The sequence below is a fragment of the Glycine max genome, chromosome 12 (genome assembly GCF_000004515.6).
Source record: "Glycine max cultivar Williams 82 chromosome 12, Glycine_max_v4.0, whole genome shotgun sequence".
Lineage (NCBI taxonomy): Eukaryota > Viridiplantae > Streptophyta > Magnoliopsida > Fabales > Fabaceae > Glycine > Glycine max.
This window is the reverse complement of record NC_038248.2, coordinates 34435167-34461389: the sequence shown is the minus strand read 5'-3', so window position 1 is coordinate 34461389 and position 26223 is coordinate 34435167. Positions and strand designations below refer to the sequence as shown.

The window sequence follows — 26223 nt, the reverse complement described above, 5'->3', positions numbered from 1 at the left end:
CGTTGGCGGCATTTTTTATTTTATTTTAATGGCAGAATATGGAATATCCTTTATATCCCTAATATAATTATGGTATTCACTATATTCTCTTTGGATTTATCTATTTTATTATAATAGTAGGGTAGGAACAAATTCTTCAACACATTTTTTATTATCAGTTAAATTTTATTAAAAATTATAAAATTATAAATAAGAAATGATATTTACATTTTTTATTTCAATAAAAGCTAAAAAGTATGTTTAAAAGAGTGTGTGAAAATATATATTGGTATTGTTTCTCTTATAGTAAAATAATTGAGAAACTCCTTCAAATATCAATTTTAGAACTCATTTTTTTCGTTTTGCATACCTCGGTCGTGTGTCTTCTTCATGCTCGATGTATATTTTGTTAGTACATGAATAGTGTTAATTAATTCTTTTTTATATATGAGGCATAGTAATTTTTCAAGTGATCGAAACTATATTTATACAGTACAATAAATTATACAACAAATTTTGACCGTTAATAAATAATATAATGGAGAGAAATAATAAAAATAGTTATATGTACATCACATCTCATTTTTAAATAATAATAATCAATATAAAATAATTATTTTTTATTTTGTATTTATAAAAATTAAATATAATATCAGACATTTATAATAATTCAAATATCATACTATGTTGAGAGAAACAAAAATGATAAAAGATAATAATTCAAGTATCAGAAATTTATAACAATTCAAATATGATAATAATTCAAAAGCAGTCTTAAGACAAAAACCACTTATCCAGCATGTACGTAAAAAGAAACAAAATATAGTTAATAAAAAAAATTAGGGGGTTCGAAAAGGAAATAACAAGAATGGAAGTTGAGAGAAATTAAAAACAGAAATCACATGTATGGCTGCTAGCAGTAAAGGATAATATTAATGTTGAATGTTGGATTTAGATGCCTACGAACCATGTTTTTGTCGTGTATTCCTATTTCCTAGTTTCATTCAGCTCACTGATTTCAATTACATTGCATAGGCAATTTTGTAAATCAGAGGCTAAGAGACTTGTAGTAATTTGTAAAGACGCCTCTGAATTTTGGTCCACCACCACACCCTTCTTCTCATCTCCACCACACCAGGTAAACTCACTTTACTTCAATTCAATTCAATTCAACTTTTTCTGCTACAATTAAAAAATTTGTAGTCAATGTTTTCTGTCATTTTTTTCTTGTTGACTAAATAAAATATGTTGTGCGAGTTTGAAATTCATCACAAGTTAGCAGTTTGTTTGACTGCTTGTTTTGATTAAATTCTGAAACTTCGTGGTTTCTATGGTGTTGCCAACATCGACTCAATTTGTTTGAATTTCTAATCTGCGAGATTAAGGTGTTGTTGCGCTTCAGAAATGGCTTCCGGAGCTGTGCCAACTACGTTTTCTACCCTCAAGACATGGGATTCCAGTTTGGGGTTTGCAAAAAGCATGGATTTTGTGAGAGTTTCCGATTTGAAGAGCATGAAATCTTCTGCGAGGAAAAGGGTGTCAATTATCAGGAACTCAAATCCTGGCCAAGATATTGCTGAACTTCAACCTGCATCCCCAGGAAGCCCTCTTTTGGGTATGCTTGCTTTCTTTCTTAGCTTTGGTTTATTGTTTGTTGAGCCATTTAAAGCTTTGATTGCTTTCAGTGTGTTTGGACCTGTTGAGAAGTAAGAAATTATGTCTGTGATCTGAAAGCTATAACTATTAGCTTATCGGTAAACATGGATGTGGAACCAATCACCTTTTTTGTTTGTGCATCAATTTCCATTCCTAAATGTCATCTCTAGTGATTATTTGGGTGTTTATGCTACAGTAGTTATCTCATTATGTTAGTTTCATTTGGCCTGATCCATGGATAATATTTTGAATGTAGTTCCTAGGCAAAAGTATTGTGAATCATTACACAAAACTGTCAGGAGAAAAACAAACACAGTGATGGTTGGTAACGTGGCTATTGGTAGCGAGCATCCTATAAGAATTCAGACCATGACTACGACTGACACTAAGGATGTTGCTGGGACAGTTGAACAGGTTATACAACTGTTATTCTACTTTGCACTAATAACACTTGCTTCTGGCCAATTTATACTGTTATGCCTATCTATTTTTTCCAATACAACTGCCTCATGGATTGAGTAGTTATGTTTATTTATCTGGTGTCTATTGGCAGGTGATGAGAATAGCAGATAAAGGAGCTGATATTGTACGGATAACAGTTCAAGGGAAGAAAGAAGCTGATGCTTGTTTTGAGATTAAAAACACCCTTGTTCAGAAAAAGTAAGCATAAATTATAGTGAACTATATAGGTCATACGACATGGTTGATGCTGTAGGCCTATATTTTTTATGCATTCATCTGAGTCCTTATTTATCTTTGCCCAGTTACAACATACCGTTGGTGGCTGATATTCATTTTGCTCCCTCTGTTGCTTTGCGGGTAGCTGAATGCTTTGATAAGATTCGTGTAAACCCTGGAAATTTTGGTAAGCATCTCTTCCTAATTCATTAGTCTTATATGTTTTTCCTTCACTTTTTTTTTCATGTGTTGGCTTTCATTCTGATTCCAAGATGTTGGTCTTCTACAGCTGATAGACGGGCTCAATTTGAAACATTAGAGTACACAGAAGAAGACTATCAGAAAGAACTTGAGCATATTGAAAAGGTTAAATCATCCATCTGTTGGTTTTATAACTCAATTTTTGGTGAAGTCAATGCTGTATGCTAATTTATCAGTACTTCTTTTAAGGTCCCTCTTCTGTCATACACTCATACATGCCTCCTTAGTCCTTACTGAAGATGTGGGAATAATTTATGTATCATGTAAATGTGCTTAAAAATTGAGTATGCAAAAAATGGATGTGGGATACTGTATCATTTTGTCCACAAGATTCTATCCTTATCCTTTATTTTCCAGAAAAAAAGAAGAATATGATTTTACTGAAGTTGAACAAAAGTCTAAACAAAACATTTCCAGAAATGTCTGTCATATCTGTATTTGGTCCTTGATGTGTGGAAACTGGAAAGTATATTTTCTTTTTTTCAATCTGTTAGAATTAATTATACCATGACTGAAATATGAAGTTGTTGACCTATTCAAGATTTATAAAATGCCAGGTTTTCACACCATTGGTTGAGAAATGTAAGAAATATGGGAGAGCAATGCGCATTGGGACAAACCATGGAAGTCTTTCTGATCGTATAATGAGCTACTATGGAGACTCGCCTAGGGGAATGGTAAGCAGTTCTTCCACCTCTTATTCTGCATCTGTACACATCTTTTGTGTATTCACGTGTGTCCCTCAAAGAATTGTCCTTCTTACAAAGCAATGATTGGACAGGTAGAATCTGCTTTTGAATTTGCAAGGATATGCCGAAAGTTAGACTATCACAATTTTGTTTTTTCTATGAAAGCAAGCAACCCAGTTATCATGGTTCAGGCATACCGCTTACTTGTGGCTGAAATGTATGTCCAAGGCTGGGATTATCCATTACACTTGGGTGTTACTGAAGCTGGAGAAGGTGAGGATGGGAGGATGAAGTCTGCAATAGGCATTGGAACTCTTCTTCAGGTATGCATGTGATTGATTTCATATTAAATGAAATTTATTCAAATTGCCATAAAAATGAAAATATTATTCCATCTGTGTAGCATTCGTTACCAACTTACAGTGTATGTTGACAATATGCTGTTCATTAGGATGGATTGGGTGATACAATTAGGGTTTCTCTCACAGAACCACCAGAGGAGGAGATAGACCCTTGCAGAAGGTTGGCAAATCTTGGAATGATAGCTTCTGAACTCCAGAAGGGGGTGGTATGATTCAAAATAACACTTCAACCAGACATGCCTAAACTTTCTAAAGTCTGGTTTCCTCAAATACTAAGAACTTACCTTTGGTGACATTACTTCCATCAGGAACCTTTTGAAGAAAAGCACAGACATTATTTTGACTTTCAGCGCCGATCTGGTCAATTGCCAGTGCAAAAAGAGGTTATATTGTAAACTCTTTAAAAATAGGTTTAACTATCCATTTAGTTCTTATAACTTTCAAACTTATCCATTTTAGTCTCTATAGTTAATAAGTGAATTTTTTAATTCCTGATGTTTATATTTTAATTCCCAAAAGATCTCTACCGTTAAAATTCTTTAACTAACGGAATTAAAAAAATTTAACTATAGGAACCTTTTGGAAATTAAAATGTAAATTTCATGGACTAAAATATTCAATGATCAAACTTCAGAGACTAAAACATCCACTTATTAACTATAGAAACTAGAAGGGATAAATTTGAAAACTATAGGGACTAAATTGGTAAATTAAACCTTAAAACTATTTAAACACTGCACTCAAACTCTGAAATTGTTTTTACTTTATCCTTCTTTTGGCACTGCGCATACATTGATTACTGAACTCTCCATCTTCGTATAGGGTGAGGAGGTGGATTACAGAGGTGTACTGCACCGTGATGGTTCTGTTCTCATGTCAGTCTCCTTGGATCAATTAAAGGTAACATTTGGATAATGCTTTGTTGGCTGATAAAATTAAACATTTGGATAATGCTTCCCTTGTTCACCTTCTGTTTGTCTGACTGGATTTCTCTATCAGTTTATCTGTTTATGTGCATCACATTTTATTTCTCTTTATTTGGAGCTGGGTAGTGTCGTTCTGAAAATTTTTCCTGCACTGATTTTTACAGATGCCAGAGGTCCTCTACAAGTCACTTGCTGCCAAACTCATTGTTGGCATGCCATTTAAGGTTTTTGTTACTCTATTTTGTTTAATGAATTTCTTGTGAATCTATATAAGTAGTTATTGACATAGTATGTCTTATATTTTCAGGATCTGGCAACTGTAGATTCAATTTTATTACGGGAAGTTCCTCCTGTAGATGATGCTGATGCTGTAAGAACCTCTACTTTGGCAGCCAAGTCTAAATAGAAGCATTTACTTGTTCTGCTTCATTATCCATCAAACTATTTTTGCTATGTCAATGTGACAATTGAAATGATTTTTGTTTCCTCCTTGTGATTTTGGGTACTGTGATCAGCGACTAGCACTCAAGAGACTGATAGATATTAGCATGGGGGTTATAACTCCTTTGTCAGAACAGCTAACAAAGCCATTACCCAATGCCATGGTTCTAGTAAACCTTAAGGAAATATCTTCCAGAGCTTATAAGCTTTTGCCACAAGGTGCTGTTCATTTTGATACCCCTATTTTTAGATTCTAAATAAGTTACATGGACCTCTCTTCAGATTTAATAACATTAAGCAGACCTTGTTTTGAAAATTATGTAGAGATCCCTTGCTTTGAGTTATAACATAAAAGCTAAAGGGGGATCTACATCTGTTAAAATTTAAAGGAAGGTCCATGGATTTTTTTTAACATGTACTTTGATAACATCTTTTCCTCTTCCATTACAAAACTCACATGTGATCTTATATCAACTGGTGACCTTTTAGGCACACGCTTGGTTGTGTCTGTACGAGGTGATGAGCCTTATGAAGAACTGGACATTCTTAAAGGCATTGATGCTACTATGCTTCTCCATGACCTTCCTTATACAGAAGACAAAATTAGCAGAGTGCATGCGGCCAGGCGGTGAGAATACTGCAAATGATTAATTATTTGTTGCAACAATATGGCAATGTGAATCCAATTTGAATAACTGGCTGACCTTGCTTTCTGAATTCACTGATCGGCACTAAATAGTAAAAATCATAATTGATGAATTACAAGTCTACATTGATCTGAGATTCTTGTATATATGATTCCATTCCATAAAACTAACTTTATTTATTTTTAGATAACACAAGGAAAGAAAGAAATGCTACAGCTTTATTATTTCATTGAAATTTTCTAATCCTGTTATCTTGGAAATTTGAATTGGTGTCAGGTTATTTGAGTACCTATCCGACAATTCTCTAAACTTCCCTGTTATTCACCATATTCAGTTCCCAAATGGGATTCACAGGTAATTTTCTAGTCATGGTAAATTTGCAACAAATATGTAGTGCTTGTGAAACCTAATCATTTCTTCTTATTATAGAGATGACTTGGTAATTGGTGCTGGTTCTGATGCTGGAGCCCTTCTGGTGGATGGGCTTGGAGATGGACTTCTTTTGGAAGCGCCAGACAAGGATTTTGAATTTATTAGAAACACTTCTTTCAATTTGTTGCAAGGCTGCAGAATGAGAAATACAAAGACAGTATGTATTCAAGCACAGACTAGAAATAGATTGACTAGGAAATAGAAATAGCCTTGTTATTTATTGATATGCCTAACTTGAACTTGCAGGAGTATGTCTCATGTCCATCCTGTGGCAGAACATTGTTTGATCTTCAAGAAGTAAGTGCACAAATTCGGGAGAAGACATCACACCTCCCCGGTGTTTCGGTAATCTCCTTATCCTTTCCTCTCTAAATCATGCTCCTACCATCCAATTGCAACCATGTAAATTGATTTATCTGCACAAAATGAGAAAAGCCTTTTATTTACAATGTTTACTTTCTCCTGCATCAGATTGCAATCATGGGATGCATTGTAAATGGACCAGGGGAGATGGCTGATGCAGACTTTGGGTATGTGGGAGGCACTCCCGGGAAGATTGACCTCTATGTTGGGAAGGTAACATGTTCTTTATACCCAAGTACTAAATCTTAACAAACTGAAAAAGAAAACCAAACTTGTTTTCAATTTTCTATATATGCTGAATGGATTTTGACAACAAGTTGAATGGAATTATTACCATTACAGACTGTGGTGAAGCGTGGAATTGCAATGGAGCATGCAACCAATGCCTTGATCGATCTAATAAAAGAACATGGACGATGGGTGGACCCTCCTGCCGAGGAGTAAAAGCAAGAGCTTAATTTTGAGATTGGCATTCAAGGCCATAGTAAGATGAGCATTGTCATATCCAATTATTGTACACATGTAATATAAGATAACACTCAATGCTTAAGTTTGAGCCTAGTTTTAAGTTCCTTTTGAGAAAGATCCCAATTAAAGCTTGTTGTGAGGAAATCGACAGCTAGAACATGTATACAGATAACAGTGTATTGCTTTGCCCCATCAGCCATCAATAATAATGAGAATCTCTTAGAATAGTGCCAGTTATACAACTTGTCTATATTAGCCAAGCAGTATCATTTAGAATTAGAGGGATCTAAAATAAAACTTTTCAAATATTAGGGATCAAATGTAAAATTCGAGTATATATTAGGAATCAAAAACATATTTAAGCCTTATCTTAATATCATAATTCTTCACTATGTAAGTTTTTACATTGGCAATACATAAAATTAAATTCTAATTTTATTTCAAACATGAAATAAATTAATTGCAATTGGTTCAACTTTTTTTCAACTAAACTAATTCAATAACTCAGTTTTACATTATCGGTGTATATACATTAAACTTATTAATTAATTTTTATTTTTAAAAGCTTTTACATTTAAAATAATTTTACACTATCAATACATAATCATTTTTCTCTTACATTTTATATTTTAGTAGCATTTATATTTTTCATTTATTTTGATTCTTTTATCTTGTATTATTAAAAAAAATTAATGCATAGAACTTATCTCATTTCATTAATAATCAATTGATGAATACAATCTGGTACAATATCAAAAGAAAGTGGATTAGCATTAAATCTAGGCACCCTAGCTAGAGTGTGAAGAATTAGATTTGCTTGTGATAGCAAGGCAGCAGCAACAGCTAGAGAAATTAGACCAAGAAGGAAGAACAGAGCACCAGTATACCTCAAGGACTTTGTCTGAGCAGGATTGCTGAGTTGGATAACCGTTTCTGCTGAGCTGGACATCTAAGGATCTGTGCCTTGATCTTGTCTGCCATTACTAGGAATATTCTCTCATTTATGTTAGGACCTGTCATCACAGAATTACAAATTCTGTTATTGTAATCCATTATAAATACCATCTAATGAAATAAGGCAGAGTATGAATTGAAAACACAAAACTTAGCTTTCTTTTATTTTAGGAGGTCTGGCCCTCGAAGTCCAGAATTGTCCATTGCGTTCCTAACAATTTGGTGCTCTCGTCTCGCACTCATGGCTTCGAAATCCAATTCTGACAAACTGGAAGATGCCATCGCTAAGCTTACCATCCATCAGCTTAGCCTCAGCGAAAGCCTGTAGACCATGACCCATAAACTTGACACTCTCATCTCAACCTTGGCCACTAAATCCCCTGAACCTTCACCCACCTCACCTCACCATGCTTCCCCATCCTCACCCCCATCCCATCCTCCTCGAGTCAAGCTTGATGTGCCCCGGTTCGATGGGTCTGACCCTTTGGGTTGGATATTCAAAATCACTCAATTTTTTGAATATCACCACACCCCAGACCACGACCGGCTCACCATCGCGTCCTTCTACATGGACGGCCGTGCTCTAGCCTGGTATCAGTGGATGGCCGGTAATGGCCAACTTTCCTCCTGACAGAGTTTCCTTCATGCCTTGCAAACTCGTTTCGCGTCCTCCCAGTACGAGGATCCAACTGGAGCCCTGTTCAAATTAACCCAGAAAACCACAGTGCAGGCTTACCTCTCTGAATTCGAGGATCTCGCGAACCGCATCGTGGGTCTCCCACCTCACTTTCTCCTCAGCTGCTTCGTCTCAGGCCTCAATGCGGATATTCATCGCGAGGTTCAGCCATTGCAACCATTAACGGTTACCCAAGCTGCTGGTCTTGCACGACTGCAAGAAGAAAAGCTCTTCGAGGCGCGACGGGCGATGCGTCCTCGCTCGACCCCATTTCCCTCTCAGCCTCCACCCTCGGGCCCACCCCCAATTTCGCTACCTCTTTCTCCTTCAGGTTCCACAGCCAAGCCTCTCTCCATCATCCCTTTGAAACGCCTCACCCCAGAGGAACTGATTTCGCGCAGAGAGCGAGGCTTATGCTTCAATTGCGACGAACGCTACCATCGTGGTCATCGTTGCAATTCTAGGGTAAACCTCTTAGTGGCTGATGAGGACGAGCAACCCGCTGAAGAATATAACGTGTTGGGCTTGGAACCCGACTCGCCTGACCCATCTGTTCTAAACGAAGCCCAACTCAACTTGCACTCTCTCACTTGACCATTAGCACCAGAAACCTTGCGCTTTTTCGGCCTTGTTGCTGATCATCAGGTGTTAATCCTTGTAGATGGGGGTAGCACCCATAATTTCATTCAAGACTCCATGGTTGCTGGATTGGGCCTTATTCCTCGTCCTACCATGCCTTTGAAAGTTATGGTGGGCAATGGTCAATTCCTTCATTGCCACCAAGTTTGTCAAGCGGTGCCACTGACAATTCAGAACATTGTCTTCCTCGTTGACCTTCACATGTTGCCTCTGTGTGGTGCCAACGTTGTACTGGGGGTCCAGTGGTTACGCTTTCTAGGTCCAATCTTAACGGACTACACCTCACTCTCGATGAAATTCATGCATAATGGACGCATTATTGAATTCACGGGCGAAGATACTTCCACCCTCCAACCTCTCACTTCCAACCAAGTTCGGCGTCTGGTTCGCACTGCCGAAGCCAGCATTGACTTCCACCTTTCCGTTATCCCCCTAGACACATCCCCTTCCGATACATCCAATCCTCCCTGCCCACCCGCAATCCAGTCACTCTTAACCAAATTCGCCTCACTGTTTCAACCTCCCACTACTCTCCCTTCCTCCCGGCCAACAGACCACCATATCCACTTAACCTCAAATTCACAACCTGTTAATGTGCGCCCGTATAGATATCCACATTATCAGAAAGCTGAGATTGAATCACAGGTAGCTTCTATGTTGCAGAGGGGGATTATTCGCCCAAGTACGAGTCCATTTTCTTCTCCGGTGCTCCTCATTCGGAAACACGATGCAACCTGGAGATTTTGCGTGGATTACAGAGCACTTAATGCCCTCACTATCAAGGATCGTTTTTCAATACCTACGATAGACGAGCTATTGGACGAATTAGGTGGCGCTTCCTGGTTCTCTAAATTAGATTTATTACAAGGTTATCATCAGATTCTCATGTCTGAAGAAGATATCTGCAAGACTGCCTTCCGCACACACCATGGGCACTTTGAATTCCGGGTGATGCCCTTCGGGCTATGCAATGCCCCCTCGTCCTTCCAAGCCACAATGAATACAATCTTTCGTCCTTACCTTCGTCAATTCATTATTGTTTTCTTTGATGACATTCTAATTTACAGCGCCACGTTGGAGGATCATGTGCTTCATTTAGAGCAAGCTTTTCAAATTTTGTTGCAGGAACAATTCGTCCTGAAACTTTCCAAGTGCATGTTTTCTCAACCTCAAGTTGAATACCTGGGCCATGTGGTATCGGCACAGGGAGTTGAACCAGTGATGGCCAAGGTGCAGGCCATACAGCAATGGCCGGAATCGCAGTCAGCACGCACTCTCAGGAATTTTTTGGGCCTTGCTGGTTTCTATAGACGCTTCATTCGCGGCTATGCAACCATTGCGACCTCTCTGACCAAATTGGTCACGGCGGATCCTTTTCAGTGGACTGAGGAAGCTCATGCTGCCTTCGTTCACCTTAAACAAATGCTGACATCTACTCCTGTTTTATGATTGCCAGATTTTTCCCTCACCTTCACGGTGGAAACAGATGCTTCTAGGACAGGCATGGGAGTTGTGTTGTCCCAACAGTGCCATCCCATTGCGTATTTTAGCAAAGCTTTTCCTCCGAAAATAATGGGTGCTTCGACATATGTTTGAGAATTGTTTGCAATCACTACTGCCGTTAAGAAATGGCGCCAGTATCTCCTCAGTCGCCGTTTCCATATCCTGACTGATCATCGCAGCTTGAAGGAGTTGCTTACTTAGGTGATTCAAACACCTGAGCAGCAGATGTATCTCGCTCGCTTGATGGGATATGATTACACCATCATGTATCGTTCCGGTAGTTCCAATAAGGCTGTAGACGCATTTTCCAGGTTGCCGGAATCTTCTTCCACTAATTTAATGTTTTTGTCAGTGCCCTGTTTAACCTTTTTGCAGGAACTCCGACAACAATTGAACCAAAACAATGAATTTGTTCAACTCCGCCAATCTATCCTTGATCAACCAGATGTCCATCAAGATTTTTCAGTCACTAATGATTTGATCCTCCATAAAGGACGTATTTGGCTTCCCCAAGCTCTACCTTTTACTTCAACACTGCTCTCGGAGTACCATTTTACCCCAACCGGCGGCCACATGGGCATAGCCAAGACCTTAGCACGATTGACGGAGAACTTCTACTGGAAGGGAATTCGCCAGGATGTAGAACGCTTTATCGCTTCCTGTGTTGATTGCCAACACACAAAGTACGAAACTCGCAAGCCGGCGGGATTGCTCTGCCCCTTACCGATACCCTTGCGCCCATGGGAGGACTTATCCCTCGACTTCATCACAGGGCTCCCGGTGTTCCAAGGCCATACCGTTATTCTCGTGGTCTTGACCGCTTCTCCAAAGGCATTTATCTCGAAATGTTGCCCACGCGACACACTGCATACACGGTGGTCGTTCTCTTCATGGATCTCGTCGAAAAACTTCATGGAATGCCCCGCAGCTTAGTTTTCGATCGTGACCCCTTATTTCTCAGTAGGTTTGGGCAGGAGCTTTTTCATTTGAGTGGCACGAAGCTCAGGCTCAGCTCTGCATATCACCCTCAATCTGATGGACAGACCGAGATCCTGAACAGAGTGATCGAGCAATACCTTCGCACTTTTGTTCATAAGAAGCCATCTTCCTGGGGCAAGCTCTTGCGATGGGTGGAATGGTCGTATAATACCTCTTGGAATTCAAGCTCCGGTCTCTCCCCGTATGAGATTACTTTTGGTAAGAAGACTGTCAATTTTCCGCGATACTTGGAAGGTGATTCCACCATTGCTACCGTTGAAGACATGCTCACTGATCGTCAAGCTATTTTCGAGGAAATTAAGAAGAAATTGGAGAAAGCCCAGAGTCGTATGAAACACTTTGCTGATGCTAGAAGGCGCGATGTTCACTTCAACGTTGGCGACATGGTCCTGGTCAAACTACGACCACATCGTCAGAAGTCAGTGACGGGTCAACCCAGTGGGTTCTCCAAACATGACAAGACATTTTATGGGCCTTTTCGGGTCATTGAGCATATTGGGCCAACAACTTATAGGCTTAAGTTACCAGAGGATGCTCATATACACCCTATCCACCACAGTTCACTCCTCAAGCCTTTTCGTTCTCCAGAGCCCGATAATGACCAGTATTGCAGCACATTGCCTGCTCGCTATGAGAATGATCACCTTGTGATTACCCCGTTAGCCATCCTCAACACGCTTAACTCTGCAGATTCTAAACTAGAGGTCCTTGTTCAATGGCAAGGTTTATCACCTGATGATACCACTTGGGAGAACTGGGATCAGTTGCGTGAAGCTTATCACCTTGAGGACCAGGTGCTTCCGGAAGGGGTGAAGGATGATAGCAAGGCAGCAGCAGCTAGAGAAATTAGACCAAGAAGGAAGAACAGAGCACCAACATCCCTCAAGGACTTTGTCTGAGCAGGATTGCTGAGCTGGATAACCGTTTCTGCTGAGCTGGACATCTAAGGATCTGTGCCTTGATCCTGTCTGCCATTACTAGGAATATTCTCTCATTTCTGTTAGGACTTGTCATCATAGAATTACAAATTTTGTTATTGTAATCCATTATAAATACCATCTAATGAAATAAGGTAGAGTATGAATTGAAAACACAAAACTTAGCTTTCTTTTATTTTAGGAGGTCTGGCCCTCGAAGTCCAGAATTGTCCATTGCGTTCCTAACAACTTGTCTAGGAATCAAACTCAAAGATGAGTTGCTTATCAAGGTGACAGCATTCTTGTAAGCTCTAATAACAGTACCCAGCTTGCTTTCCATGGAGGATGGAGAATGCAAACTGTCAAAGAAATACTTACAATCCATTTTGAAAACAACATTTTGCAACATCAGATCATGAACCCATGTTATAGCAACCAATAAAGAAGTTCTTGCTTCTAGTGCTGGAAGAACACCAGTTCTGTAGGATTTAATGGATGCTACAAAAGCACCTTCAACATTGTCAATGCAAGCACCACGCCCAACGGTTTTTTCCTATTGAAAAATTGTTGTGTCTATATTACACTTTAGTGTACCTGCAGTTGGCTTTTTCCATTGAGAAATGCTAGCACCCTAGGATACTATATGTGAATGTGCTCCAACAATTCTGGATTTGGAAGAATTCCTCCTGGGAAGGATATAGTCCTTGGCTAAATTAAATGAAACAATAGCTGGTTTCTCAATACCATCCCATACTTTTTCATTCTGACAATGCCAAATGTACCAACACTACCACAATGTAATCTTTAGCAACATTTTTTTATCTAATACTTAATAAAAATGTGACTAAAAATTTTTTATGACATTCAAAAAATGTTACAAAATTATGAATAAATGTTACTAATGTTTTTTTATGGCATTCGAAAAATGTCACAAAATTATGAATAAATGTTACTAATGTTTTTGTAACATTTACCAAATGTTGCATAATCCATGTTATTAAAATCTTTTTGTGATATTTTTAGGCTTTAGCAACATGAACTATATACAACATTTAATAAAGTATCGTAAAAACATATCAATAACATTTATTTATAATTTGACAACATTTTTTAATGTGACCAAAGGTTTTTAGTAACATTTTTATTAAGTGTTAGACACAAAAACTGTTGTTAAAAGTCACATGTAATAGTGCGAAGCGTGGAAATAAAATTAAGTTGTCCATTATTGGTTGGATTATGCATCGACATTGAGCTTCAACCCAAAGAGTAGTGATTCTTGAGCATCCAAAGAAAGTGTGTCATGTCGTTTCTGGCTCCCTGTTACACATTGGGCAAATGATGGGGCATAGAACTCCTTTTGTAGATAACCAGAGTCTAGTTAGGAGGCAATCTCAAACCAATCTCCATATGAAGAGCTTTATTTTTTGAGGAAAATGCATATCCCAAATGAGCTTCTAGTCACCTTCCACACGTAAGTGAGAAATCAATAATTCCATGGCATGATAATACGCAAACTTGATGGTGTAATCTTTGTCCTTGCTATAATTCCACACCAGTTTGTCTTCATCCTCTACAAAATGGATTGGCATGGATAGAATCTTGCAGCATCACTCGAATTGAAATTATGCTGAATATCATCATTGGGCCAAGTTTTAGTAGTAGGCTCAATGAGTTCACAAACTCTAAGATCTTCCAAACTATCTCGGGTTGTCAGTATCGCGTAACCAAGGATCATTCCATGCAATGAGGCTTTTACCATTTCCCAAACGCCACCTAATGCATGCTTAACGACCACCTGTGAAGAATAGATGCTACGCCAAATAAAGCTTGGGTTGTGGTCCAAATTAGCTTCCAAAAGGTTCCCCTAAGCAAAGTATTTAACTTTGAAGACTCTAGTTACAATAGCATCTTAGTCAGATAGGAATTTCCAACCTTGGTTCTCTGCATGGCTGAGTTAAAGCCATAAAGATGACGAAAACCCAAATCTCCATGTTCTTTTTTCTAGGTTACGTGATCCTAATTAAACTAATTTATCTCTCTTCCAGAATTCTTATTTGGGCCCCACCAAAAAGAATTTAGCATGTTTTGAATCTCATCACCAAGGGAATTAGGAAGCAAAAAGGTACTCATGCAATAGGATGGGATTGCCTGGGCCACTAATCTTCTATTATATATATACAAACAAGGCTCTGACAATGCCATCTGAGCCTTTTTTTTTGCCACGGGTCATCTTGCCAACAATCCACCTTCCTGCCCAAAAACGTCATTGTCAAACATTTATTTTTTTTATTTTATTAATTTATTGCATTTCTTCTGCTTCCCATAAGAAATGTCAAGCGCCCATTTTTTTTTTACCATTTTCCCGTTCTCACTCCTAGTTCTCACTCACCGTTTTCCATTCTCATTCTCTCTCTTCATAACACTCTTTCTTTTTACACTTCACACCAAATGTCTGCACTCTTTCTCTCTCTTAATAACCCACTGCAATGGAAGACAATGCCTTGGTGTTGTTGTGTACCGGTTCCGTTTTCATCACGTGAAGAAAAAAATAGATGTTCTTCCATTTCGTGTTTGACGTTAGCTACGCTAGAGCTAGAACCTCAACAGGTTCGTGTTGCTTTTGTTCTGCCTTTGTTATGTTTTCTAAGTTCCTCAGCCTTCATCCTGTTTGTTTGCCTTGAATTTACAGCTCAAATCTATATCATTGGGCTATTTTCTTTAGTTTCATGACCCTTCGACACACAAAGGCTTGATTTTTTTTCCATTGTTCTGCCTTTGTTTGGATTTGTTAGTTCTGGCAGTACAAAAGATTTTTTTTTTTTGTTCCTCACCCTTCTTGACTAAGGTTGAGCATTGTTCTTGCTTTACATTTAGTGTTTCTTTTGTTCTGCTTTTGTTTTGTGGCCTATACCCACATTTTTGTTACTTTTTTTTAACTATTTTACTTTTAAAGCCTTCGTCCTATTATCTTTTAGAACACAAAGGCTTTGTTATTTTTTCAATTGCTCTACCTTTTTTTTTATTTGTTTGTTCTCGCAGTACAAAAGATGAAATTTTTTGTTGTTCCTCCTGCTTGGTCAAATTCAAATTTTTTGCCTTTCATTTCTATTGCATGTTCATCATTTTGTGTGCTTCGCTTTTGTGCTTTTCCAAGACCTAATTTTTTTGGTTTCTGGGGTTTTTCCTGTGACGGTCGAATGGTTCACATAAGTTTCTCATATGTTCTTCCATGTGTTCTTCGATTGTCTGCTTTTTTTTGTGTGTTCCTCACCCTTCTTGACTGTGGTCCAACATTTTGGGTTTCTTGGGGTTTTGCCGGTCAGATTCGAATGTTTCCCATATGTTTCCCCTATTTTTGTTGCATGTTCTTCTATTCTTTGCTTTAACATCTTTAACTTTTCTATATACTGACTGCACTTTTGCTATTTTCTTGGCTGAGAACAACAAACAACAAACAATCCGACAACGACAACTCTCAGAAACGGACGCCATTCATAGGTATCCGATAACTACAACTTTGTTTCTTCCCCATTTCTTCATTTGTTTGTTTATTAATGCGGTAATGGAGTTTTGATGTTAGATTCATTTATGCATTTAGGTTACAACTTTAGTGATGGAGAGGAACAGAAAGGAGAGTTCAGACGAATGGAGAAGAACGAAAATGGGAAACGGGACAACGGCGAGTCACTGAATCGCATCGAACGAAAATGCCTATTTTTATCTTTTTTTGTGTTCCATGTTTGGGCTCCTTTCTTTACCGTGTTCATCTTTGTATTACTTACAAAAAATGACGTCTATTACTATGATTAACTTTGAGGTTCACGAGTGATCTTCAATCTTCTCTAATATCTTTGTTCTTATTACGGTAACGTATCAACGTGTACAAAATCTCTGAAGTAGATATTCTTAACATTTGTGCTTATACAGGTTAAAAATAAAAATAAATTATTTTTAATGCTTCTGTGTTTTCTTTCCTTCAATTTCCCACTATTTTATGTCTTCTACGTTTTTGCTGCTTCAATATCAATAAACATTTATTATTTTCATCAATGTCAATCAGCATTTATTATTTTCGTCAATGTCAATCAACATTTATTATTTTTTGTCTTTTATGTTTATTTTGCTGAATTAATGTTTCCAATAAAAATAATGTTGAACTTCCAATCCCATTTTGAATTCAACTGTGTGACATGATGGCTTTTCGATATTCCCCTTGCATCTGATAACAATAATAAATTAAAAAATAATAATAACAAAAATATTTTTTTATAATTAATAATAATAATTAATAATAATGATTTATAATAATAATCATTTATAATAATTATTATTATAATCAATTTTAAATATTACAGTATCAATTTCAACATATTATTAAAATCAGCTTCAATTTTGTATTTGTTTTTGTCGTAGCCATTGTCAATTTATTAATGTTTTATTAATAAACATATTTTATTCGTATTTCTGTTAATTTTCATTTCAAATTAATAGGTACTTAACCGTCATAAATTTCAAATTAATATCCATCCTTTTTTTTATTCCAAAACAATATTAGAAATTAAAATACACAAACTTAAAAGGAACAAAAAACAAACAAAAAACTTATAAGGATCAAATTGAAGAAAAAAATCAACTTACAAGAACGATTAAAATTAGAAATATAAACTTAAAGGGATAAAAAATAATAAAAAAATATTTATGGATCCTGAAAACATATTTAAGTAAAAAAGAAATGTATTGAGATTACAAAATCAGGAGGGGGAGAGAAAGGATAAGATTTCTCTTAATAGATATACTAGATAAATACTAACCAATGTCATCAAAAGTAAAAAAGAAAATTATTGAAAACAGTATTGACATACCCTGCCATAATTTTTAATGCAATGTAATATTCAATAAAAAATTTCTGTTATTAAATCTTAAACCAACACAACCTAAAACGATCTAATAGACATTTAAAATCTGTTCCTTAACCATTAATGTCAAGTGGATGCAGTTATCGTTTTGTTACTAAAATTTTTATGTTACTTAACCATCAATTTTAAATATTGTATTATCAATTTTAACATATTATTTAAATCAGCTTCGATTTTGTATTTATTTTTGACGTAATCGTTGTCAATTTGTTAATGTTTACTTAATAAGCATATTTTATTTGTATTTTTGTTAGTTTTCATTCCAAATTAATAGGTACTTAATGAATTTTAATTATTTTGTTAGGATATTAAAATTATCATGATTTTCAAATTAATAAGCGTATTCTGTTAGGACATTTAAATAATTTTAGTTACAAATACTATTTTTTTTAAAAAAAAATGCAATCAACAATTTAAATGCACGGGTTTTAGTCATGTGCATCTCAAAGGTTCTTCAATCAAAAAGAAGAAAAAAATGCAATCAACAATTTGAAGGCACGAGTTAACACTATTAATATCTGATTTTGATCATGTACATTCCAAAGGTTCTTCAATCAAAAAAAAAAAATACAATCAACAATTTAAAGGCACGAGCTAATACTACTAATATCTGATTTTAGTTATGTTCATTCCAAAGGTTCTTCAATAAAAAAAAAAAAAAATGCATCCAACAATTTGAAAACATGGGCTAGCACTACTAATATCTAATTTTAGTTATGTGCATCCCAAAGGTTCTTTCACGTGCCTTCCTTTCATATTTTTATTAATATTGTAAATTCAATACCTTTCAGTATCAAATAATTTTTCAATTTCTTTTTAATTTTGACTGAACAGTTTATGGTTTGTTTTGATTAATAATGGACTTAATTCGTTAACTTATATTTTTCTCATATCTTTTTTCTGTCTCTTGATGTTTCATAACTTAGTGTTCTTGATGTTTCATGACTTAGTGAGGTATATATTATCCAATAATGTAAGCGTTTGATCCACATATTTTTATTGTATATCCTTTCTTTTATTTCAAACAATATATCAAACAATATATAATATTAACACATTACCTTAAAATCATACTTTATTATCTACATGTAACTCAATATTAATTATTTTAACTTTTCAATACTGAAATAGAAGTATCAGGCCCATGGATCGGCACGGGCTAAACTGGCTAGTTTAAGTAGAAATTTTTTCCCAACTTTTGATAGGTGTATGCTAGACCAACGATTTATTTTGTTCTAGATCCTATCTCTCAAACAGTTGAACATAGCCTTTTTCTTTCTTCCTATCATTGATGGCAAATATTTCAATGTTCCTAAGCGTTTAGAAACACCTAGGAAGCTGGAAATATTATCTTTGACGCTTTGCTGAGTATTTTTCCTAAAGAAAATTTTTGACTTGGAAAAATTAACACAGAGGCCAGACGCTTTCTCAAAAGTGCTCAATATATTATGAAGAGTTTCAACCTCTTTATTTGTGGTCTTGCAAATAATAAGTGTGGGAGGGGAGGAACCTGCACGCTTTGGTCCCATGTGTTGTCAAATATTTTTAATTATGTTTACTATCTATCTTTTTTATGATATTCTCTTTCTTTATTTTATAGATGGATTAAAATTGCATATTGAGCATTATAAAGGACCAATGCATTATTTTATGGATTGATATATTTTTTTTTATAATAGAAGGGATTGATGTGCATAAACTTAGTATTTATTATACTATTAATTATTTAGCAGTTTTATATAAAATATATCTATTTATCAATTTAACTATGAAATTATCACTACTAAAAAACCTGTTTCCATGGTGGTTTTCTAATAAATTTTAAAACGATTTTGAATCGTCTTTGTAGTCAGTCTTGTGGAAAGTCAAGACTTTTCATAATAGTTTCTAAAAAAATATTTTAGAAAAACTATCATTCTAAGACGGTTTTAAACATAAAATCATCTTAGAATATTTTTTTATAAAAAAGAATGAAGATTCTAAGACGATTTTTTAAAAATCATCTAAGAATCCTAGTTCTTTTTAAAAAAATCAAAAAAATTAAAGATTCTAAGACTGTTTTTTAAAGAACCGTTTAAAAAAGTCTCTTTTTTTAAAATTAAAATATGGAGGATTCAAAAATGATTTTTCCAAAAATCGTCTTAGAATATACACTTTCTAATACGTTTTTTTATATAAAAATCTTAGAATATTTTTTTAAAAAAAATAAAAAAATTCTAATAAAATAATACAAAAATAGAAAATTCTAATAAAATAATATATAAGGTTAATAACAAAATTTCTATATCAATTCTAATAAAATAATAAAAAATGGAAAGTTTTAATAAAATAATACATGCATGTATGTTCGTATAAATTCATAAATAATAGTAAATCCCTAATACCCCAAATTAATTCTTAGAGAAAAAAGTTGCAGTATTAGATTCAATAGCCAACACCATTTTCTCTTCTCTTTTAAAAATTGAAAGAAGTCTTAGAATGTCTTTTTTGTAAAAACAATTAAAAATTAAAAGTTGTACGGAAATTATTTCAATTAAGTAAATTATTATGAAAAGACACTATACATTCACAGAAACAAAACAAAAAAATTATACTGAACAACAAATTAAGAATTGGCAACTTCCTCTAAGCCTATCCTGTTATCCTTTACACTGGGAAGCAAATCTAAGGTAACATTGAATAATTACAAATAATCCAAAGACAGATAACTAACAGAGATCTCCAAAAGAAATTATTATGCATGAGGTTTTCCAAATCACCTTGAATCCAAAATGAAAGGAGAATAGTTAAAAGAAGTACTTGAGCATTAGCACTAGATGAAACCAGGATGTCAAGACAGGTTGAAAAGGCCAAACCAGTAATTCGCTTTTAATGACCCTACAATTTAGATATCAAGTAGAAGATAGCCCCAAGAGAAAATATGAGACAAATTAAAAATAATAGCATTTAAAATGAAAAAAAAAACAGATGCAATGCATAATTCATGTCTAATAAAGTAACTTCAAACAACTTGATTAAACCAAATAATTTCACAAAGAAATACAGACATCAAATAATAAAGATATCCAAAAGATGTCAAGTCCTCCACGGTATGTAAGGGTATGGCATAGTGGAATTAAGATACCAGTAGAATAAATTAGAAAAATAACAAGCTAATCCAACATGCTTGTGCAAATATTAATAGAAATGAAACATTAGTCATAATACTTAAATATAAATTTCTAATTGTTAAGTTAAGACCATTAGCATTAGCAAGAATTTTGAATACAAAAGATTTAAAAAAAGTTAACTCCACCTATAGTCCACCCTCTGCATCAGGGCTTGTTAAAAGATTAATATTATCCATGTCCCAAAATTTGATTTGGCCATCTTCACCAGCAAAACAATAATAAAATAAAAACTCATCTTTAAATTTATTAAATTATCAGCATTTACAACAGTGAGGAATTCCAGCCATCATTGCTTCATCCCAAAAAAATAATGGAATCCGAATTCCTTCTATTAAGAGAAACCCACAAAAATTTCAGCTCCATTTGATTCCAAATTTTAAAACCATCTAAAAGCAATTTCAATGATATCTGTATATGGACAAACCTGTCTAAAGACTCAGTCAACTGCACTATTTTTAGACTCACAATTTTCCTGTATAAATAAATATCAAAGTGACAATATTTACAAGACATGCCATGAAAATAGATGTAAACTATTTTTAGCCTTCAAGTAGTAATTGTTCACAAAACTTTAATCTCGACAATGAGTTCAAACACAAAAATATAAATAAGCAACATCAGAAAAAGGGGAAAGGAAGAGATGCAAAGCAACATACACATCTAGAAGGCACATTGTGTCCACTAATTCCTCTAAGGCTTAATTCAAAATCAAAATTTGAAGAGAGGATTGGAGTTTTCATCAATTCCTAATATTCCTGTGCTGAAGATGAGAATATCATATTGGCATTGTACCATATATTGTATGACCTAAGAAATAAAGACAAATAAATCAATCTGCCAAAAGAACTAAGAAGAACAAGAAATCACTTACAGCACTTGCAAGCTAGTTATTGTTCCAAGTGAGGAAAGAATAGGCCCTTGAATGCTGTTTCCACACAAGTTTTTGTGATGCACAAGTAACATAAGTATAAGTAATATGAAAAAGAACATGCTCCATGTTTCTATATCTTAGGGAATAGTGAAATTAAAAAAAAAAAGGTCAGACAAACTCATGAAATTACTCAGGCTTAATATAATAAAGCCCACATGATCCTGCCAACAGTAAAAAACTGCATAAGGCTAATCCATAGTGAATATATTAGTAACAACATCAGGAGTAAAATTCATTCATTGAAAAATGCAACATTGTTGCATCAGGAATTCATGATCCAGGAAAATTACTTTATATAAGTTATGAAACATCTTAACTTGAAACCATGAAAGTTATGATAAACAAGCTACATTTGGCAACAAAAATTCTTGGATTCATGTTATTCAGGCCTATGGTACGATACTCTGAAGAAAAAAAATAGAAACTAGATTCATCAAAATATTTTTAAACCAATCATTTCATGATAATCAAGCCCAATAAATAAAAATGGGAAATGATTGATCTTGGTAGCAAACTCCTTCCTTGAAACCTCTAAAACATCTATATACCAATCATAATAATCAATCAACCTAAAACAATAAATATTATTTCTTCAATCTTAATTTCACAGGAATTTCAATCATAGTATACTACAGGAAATGCAGCAAAAAAAGAAAAACACTGTACCTCTTAATGCCAGAATTTCAACATAATTGAGCCTTAAACCACGAGCAAGTTGTTTCTTTACAAGGTAGCGAGCATTGTGCAGGTCTAGTTTCTCTAACTAGACAATAAGTAATTATAAACAAGACAGTATGAACAGGCAAGAAAAAATTTCTATTCAATATCATTTGAAATTCATTCAAGAAAAAATTTGAAGGAGAAAAATCAAACTACCAAAAACGGATATGTTCTCCCTCCTGAGATTAGTATTTTAAGTTATTTAAATCTCATAACAACCAATAAAAGGATTTATGATCTTTACCAACAGGTTCAGGAAGAGAAAGCTTCCTACAAAGTCCATCAATGCCAGCAGCAAGTATGGCAGTTAAGCCCAAGTATGGATTGGTAGAACCATCAAATGATTTCATCTCAAAGTTGCTCACTAGACCATTAGGAGTTCCAGGTGGAGACGTAGCTTGCAATGGAGTCTCCTTATTTTTGTTTCCCAAGAAAAGCTATGCATCACTCCATGTGTTAGAAACAAAAAATGTTACATACAAATGCACAATTGATGTTGGAGGAGCCACCATTGATGGCAATACAATCATCACCTGTTTAATTATAAAGACAGTGTAAGTTCAAATTACACATATAGTAAAAAAAAAAGACACTAATTTGAAATTCGATACTGTATATATTTTCATTAGATGAAAACTTTTTTTAATTTATCAGTTGCTATAGTTGAATCTTCGATCATGATATTTTTGGAAGTAGAAATGTCAAATCCATCAGTGTTAGGACTATCACCAGGAGCACTAATATTAATATGAGAAAATGTGGCACCCTCACGACCATTTACGTGTATGTGAGATTTTGGACTATTAATCATGATCAGGTTGGTAACACTAAGAGAATTGAAGGAATTGATAATAAGAACCTGCATCATCCACATGAAAATCTCAGTCATGTGATATTGAGAATAAATTAGAAACTATATGATTATTATATTCATACACCCAGATTTATTTTTCTATCTCATTTTTATCCTTTTCTCCTATTTTTATATTTATTTCACACCACATCATTTGTTAAATTTATTAATTTCTCTCTCTTCATTTATTTATTTTTGTTTTTTTTCCTTTTCCATTCATACATGTATACTCCAAATTTGAGATGTATGTGTAGTTTTTTCCGAAACTATAATTTGATTCCTTTCCATCTTTCAAGTTATCAGTCATTTGACTACATTTGGCTTGGTATACACACCCAGTACTAGTAGGCCCCAGATTTGCCACAACAAATTTTTTAGCTCCCAGATTGAATAACCCTTGCATGTGGTGAAATGTTAATATAATAGTAAGTTAGTAACCATAACACCAAAATTTGTAGGAGAAATATTTAGAAACAAAACAAAGGACTTTATAAAATTATAATGCTGAAAAATATTACAATGAGCTGAACTCCGAGTTTTGATATCATGATGGTCACAAAGATTCCACCTCCACCAGAGGCATAGTTTACACCCTTCAAAACTATTGGTCCAATTGTGGAGGGTGCCAAATAAGGTGGGGTGAAACCGGTACCCAATTCCTAACCTGGTGGAGCAAGAAAAACTCATCAGTCAAAACAAATAATAGTATATTAATAATAAACTAAGTTGCACGGGAAAAAAATGTATAAGCATATCCTATGAGACTAATTATCAATGAAGGGAACTGAATGAGTAATGTGTCCTTTTGATCAATTTTGTGCTCAAGAATACAGTATTATCAGAGAAACAGAGCAATCTGGATACAACTTATAAAATAAAAATTACTTGAACTTAAAATAATGTTCACATATCTACACTATATGACTGTAAAATTAAATGGAACAACTTAGAAATACTTGTTACTCTAAATTAGTTATTTCTATTTGATAAACGATATTGGAAAGCTCCTACTTCAACCTTAGACTTTTTCTTTTATGGCTTTTTTTCCTTGATCCATGACATACTCAAAAGTAGAAAGAACTAAAACCACTACCACTAACGAGCCTTTCAGTCTTCTAACTTTATTCAGAGACTGAGAAGAGAGAGTTATAGCATTCAAATGCACTCAGACAAATTATATTTTTGGAGCTTTTGTTATCTAACAATATCACACCTGCTAAAGCTACTAAACAATAATAACCTCACATTTCTAACACTAAGTCAATTGAGCACTTGAACTTGCAGAAACAACAAGTGGATTAACGCATAAAATTTGACAATTTTGCGGACTTTTGAGGTGCAATGGTGCATCTAAGACCACCTGACCTGCAAGAGAGATTTATGAAATAAAATATATTTTAGTCACCAAAGTAAGATAATAGAAGATTTTAGTGCTAATTGAAATATAATAAATTGAGAATAATGCAGACAACCCACAGTGATAGAGAGCAAACCATTATACAGTGATAACACTATAGACAGTGGCCAGTGCACATGAAACCAAAACCAAAAATAGAGCATTAATGATGCAAATGCAAGGGACACTGAGAAACTTATGGAGAAGAAAAGACATTGTAACTTAGTGAAAATGTTTCAAGGCTAGTGATGCTAACAGGCTCCTCCAGATCATTGACACCAGAGTTTCTCAGAGTAACTTCAAGATCATTAAATGTGTCCAACCTTCTAAGCTGAGAAGATCTTTCTTGAAAGTGAAATGTTCATTTCATGTGTGAATACTGAAGTTTACAGCTCTGAGAGTTTCGTGCAAGCTGAGTTAGTTACTTACCACAACACAGGTTAAGCCTTCATGAAAAAGATCTGCTGAAGCTGCTGTAGTACGCAATGCAAGGTCTAGAAGAAAGTAAACAACAGAGAGGAAAACAATAAAATAGAAAAGGAAAACCACATAATTAGAATATAGGCCCCTTTCAAAATTAAAATAGGCAATTGACAAATTAAATTTACTAGGAGAACAAAAAATTTAGAGTGTGTTTGGATAGAAAATTTTAACTAAGGAAAGTAATTTATTAGAGAATTTGAATTTCTGTAATTTAAAATTCAATGTTTGAATATTTTTTATGAAGAATTTAAAATTTTGAAATTTTAAAATAGAATTTTAAACAACTAAAATTCTGAAATTTCAATTTCCTTTTAGAAGGTGAGAAATTGAAATTCTCTTCTTACCGTCTTCTTCAAGAAACACAGTCTGAGCTCCTAAAATATCAATCGGGTGTGAGCATAGAGGAACACGTATAACTAGCACACCAATCATATCTTTTCTTTTTTTTTCATTCATTTTTTTTATCCTCATAATTTTAATTTTTTTTATCCAAACACAAAATTTTGAAAATAAAAGAATTTCAATTGAAGTATTTGAAATTCTTAAAATTTAAAATTTCTCCATCCAAATACACTCTTAGGATAAATTGAAAGATATTTCATTACTATACCTGCACTCTTAGGATAAATTGAAAGATATTTCATTACTATACCTGCAGCTTCTCAACTGAGACTTCATCATGTTTTTTAGCCGGTTCATCTCGGGCAATATCCATAAAATGTACTAAGAAATCACCCTGTATGATCATGAATATTATATTATAATACAATGAGTATAAGCCAAGAAAAAGGGTGTTTCTGAAGTGTACATTATCATTGGGAATTGATTCCTGCAAGGAAGAAGAAAACCAGTCTTTGATATGCATCTGTACAATAATGGGTAAACCCTTAAATTAGTTTTTGGTGTCAGTCACTTTAGTCCCTGACTTTTAAAGATAGTCCTGAGTTTGTAGTCATTCATTGTCGTCCTTAATGTCAATGAAAAATGAGATAGAAAAGGACTAAAGACTAAGGAGAGTGCCTTTTTACAAAGTTTGGGAGTAAATTTTAAAAAGGGACAAAGGGGACTAAAGTGATTGACGGATACAATCTTAGGGACTAAGTTGAGGGTTTACCCATACAATTACACTGCCTTTATCAAATCAGCTGAACATTTTCTTCCAAT

The 26223-nt window shown here is 34.7% G+C and overlaps 1 protein-coding gene and 2 long non-coding RNA genes across 5 annotated transcripts; 2 read left to right on the top strand and 1 right to left on the bottom strand.

The window, feature by feature from the left end:
• The first annotated feature begins 783 nt into the window (after window positions 1-783).
• LOC100819481 (4-hydroxy-3-methylbut-2-en-1-yl diphosphate synthase (ferredoxin), chloroplastic) lies at window positions 784-7124 on the top strand. 2 transcript variants are annotated; one of them, XM_003540130.4, is made up of 20 exons: window positions 784-1117; window positions 1382-1594; window positions 1892-2049; window positions 2189-2295; window positions 2400-2500; window positions 2603-2679; window positions 3132-3251; window positions 3356-3586; window positions 3715-3831; window positions 3934-4008; window positions 4448-4525; window positions 4716-4775; window positions 4859-4921; window positions 5067-5211; window positions 5482-5620; window positions 5916-5993; window positions 6069-6228; window positions 6318-6416; window positions 6543-6647; window positions 6777-7124. In XM_003540130.4, exons 2-20 carry the CDS (start codon window positions 1384-1386, stop codon window positions 6876-6878), a joined length of 2226 nt encoding a protein of 741 aa, XP_003540178.1. In that variant the 5' UTR covers window positions 784-1117; window positions 1382-1383; the 3' UTR covers window positions 6879-7124. The 2 variants fall into 2 exon arrangements, with proteins under 2 accessions (XP_003540178.1, XP_006592698.1); XM_006592635.4 differs by having other exon boundaries at window positions 877-1117; window positions 1365-1594.
• Window positions 7125-13699: 6575 nt separating this feature from the next.
• Window positions 13700-16412, top strand: LOC106795424 (uncharacterized). The gene is made up of 2 exons (XR_001383947.3): window positions 13700-16088; window positions 16189-16412. It is a non-coding gene; the product is annotated as an uncharacterized lncRNA (long non-coding RNA).
• A 4121-nt stretch (window positions 16413-20533) lies between these two features.
• Window positions 20534-25237, bottom strand: LOC106795423 (uncharacterized). 2 transcript variants are annotated; one of them, XR_005887424.1, is made up of 3 exons: window positions 25006-25237; window positions 24426-24545; window positions 20534-23844 (listed from the first exon to the last, which is right to left on the bottom strand). It is a non-coding gene; the product is annotated as an uncharacterized lncRNA (long non-coding RNA). The 2 variants fall into 2 exon arrangements; XR_001383946.2 differs by having other exon boundaries at window positions 24426-25237.
• Window positions 25238-26223: the final 986 nt, after the last annotated feature.